Source organism: Alligator sinensis, unplaced genomic scaffold (genome assembly GCF_000455745.1).
Source record: "Alligator sinensis unplaced genomic scaffold, ASM45574v1 scaffold1667_1, whole genome shotgun sequence".
In the NCBI taxonomy this organism is placed as follows: Eukaryota; Metazoa; Chordata; order Crocodylia; family Alligatoridae; genus Alligator; species Alligator sinensis.
Window position 1 is genome coordinate 1,062,194 of NW_005842504.1, and position 297 is coordinate 1,062,490.

General features: G+C 72.4%; 1 protein-coding gene across 1 annotated transcript in view; it reads right to left on the reverse strand.

Moving 5' to 3' along the window:
- The window catches only part of LOC102380840 (sodium/calcium exchanger 2), a 12,488-nt gene that overhangs the window by 8,841 nt on the left and 3,350 nt on the right, over positions 1–297 (reverse strand). Inside the window, exon 3 of the mRNA XM_014523552.1 lies at positions 175–290. Coding sequence (XP_014379038.1) covers positions 175–290 — 116 coding nt within the window. The remainder of the gene's footprint in view (positions 1–174; positions 291–297) is intronic.

Consider the following 297-nt stretch of genomic DNA (forward strand, 5'->3'; position numbering starts at 1 on the left):
TTGCAGGGCGTCCCCTCCTTGCATCCCAGCCTGCCCCAAATCCCACCACGCTGAGCTGGGGCTTGCAGGGCGTCCGCTACTCCTACGCCAGCCCACCCCGAATGAATCCCGTGACTCCGGGAGCTGGGGCTTGGAGAACCCCCCTCCCCACCTCCGGCGGGGGGCAGGGCTTACACGGTCTCGTCGTCGTGGAACTCGAGCTCCCCGCAGGCGTCCTCGTAGTCGACGCCGCCGCCGCGGGCCGAGCCCTCGACCGTGCGGTAGGGCACGAGCACGGTGCCGCGGGCGCCCGGGCCC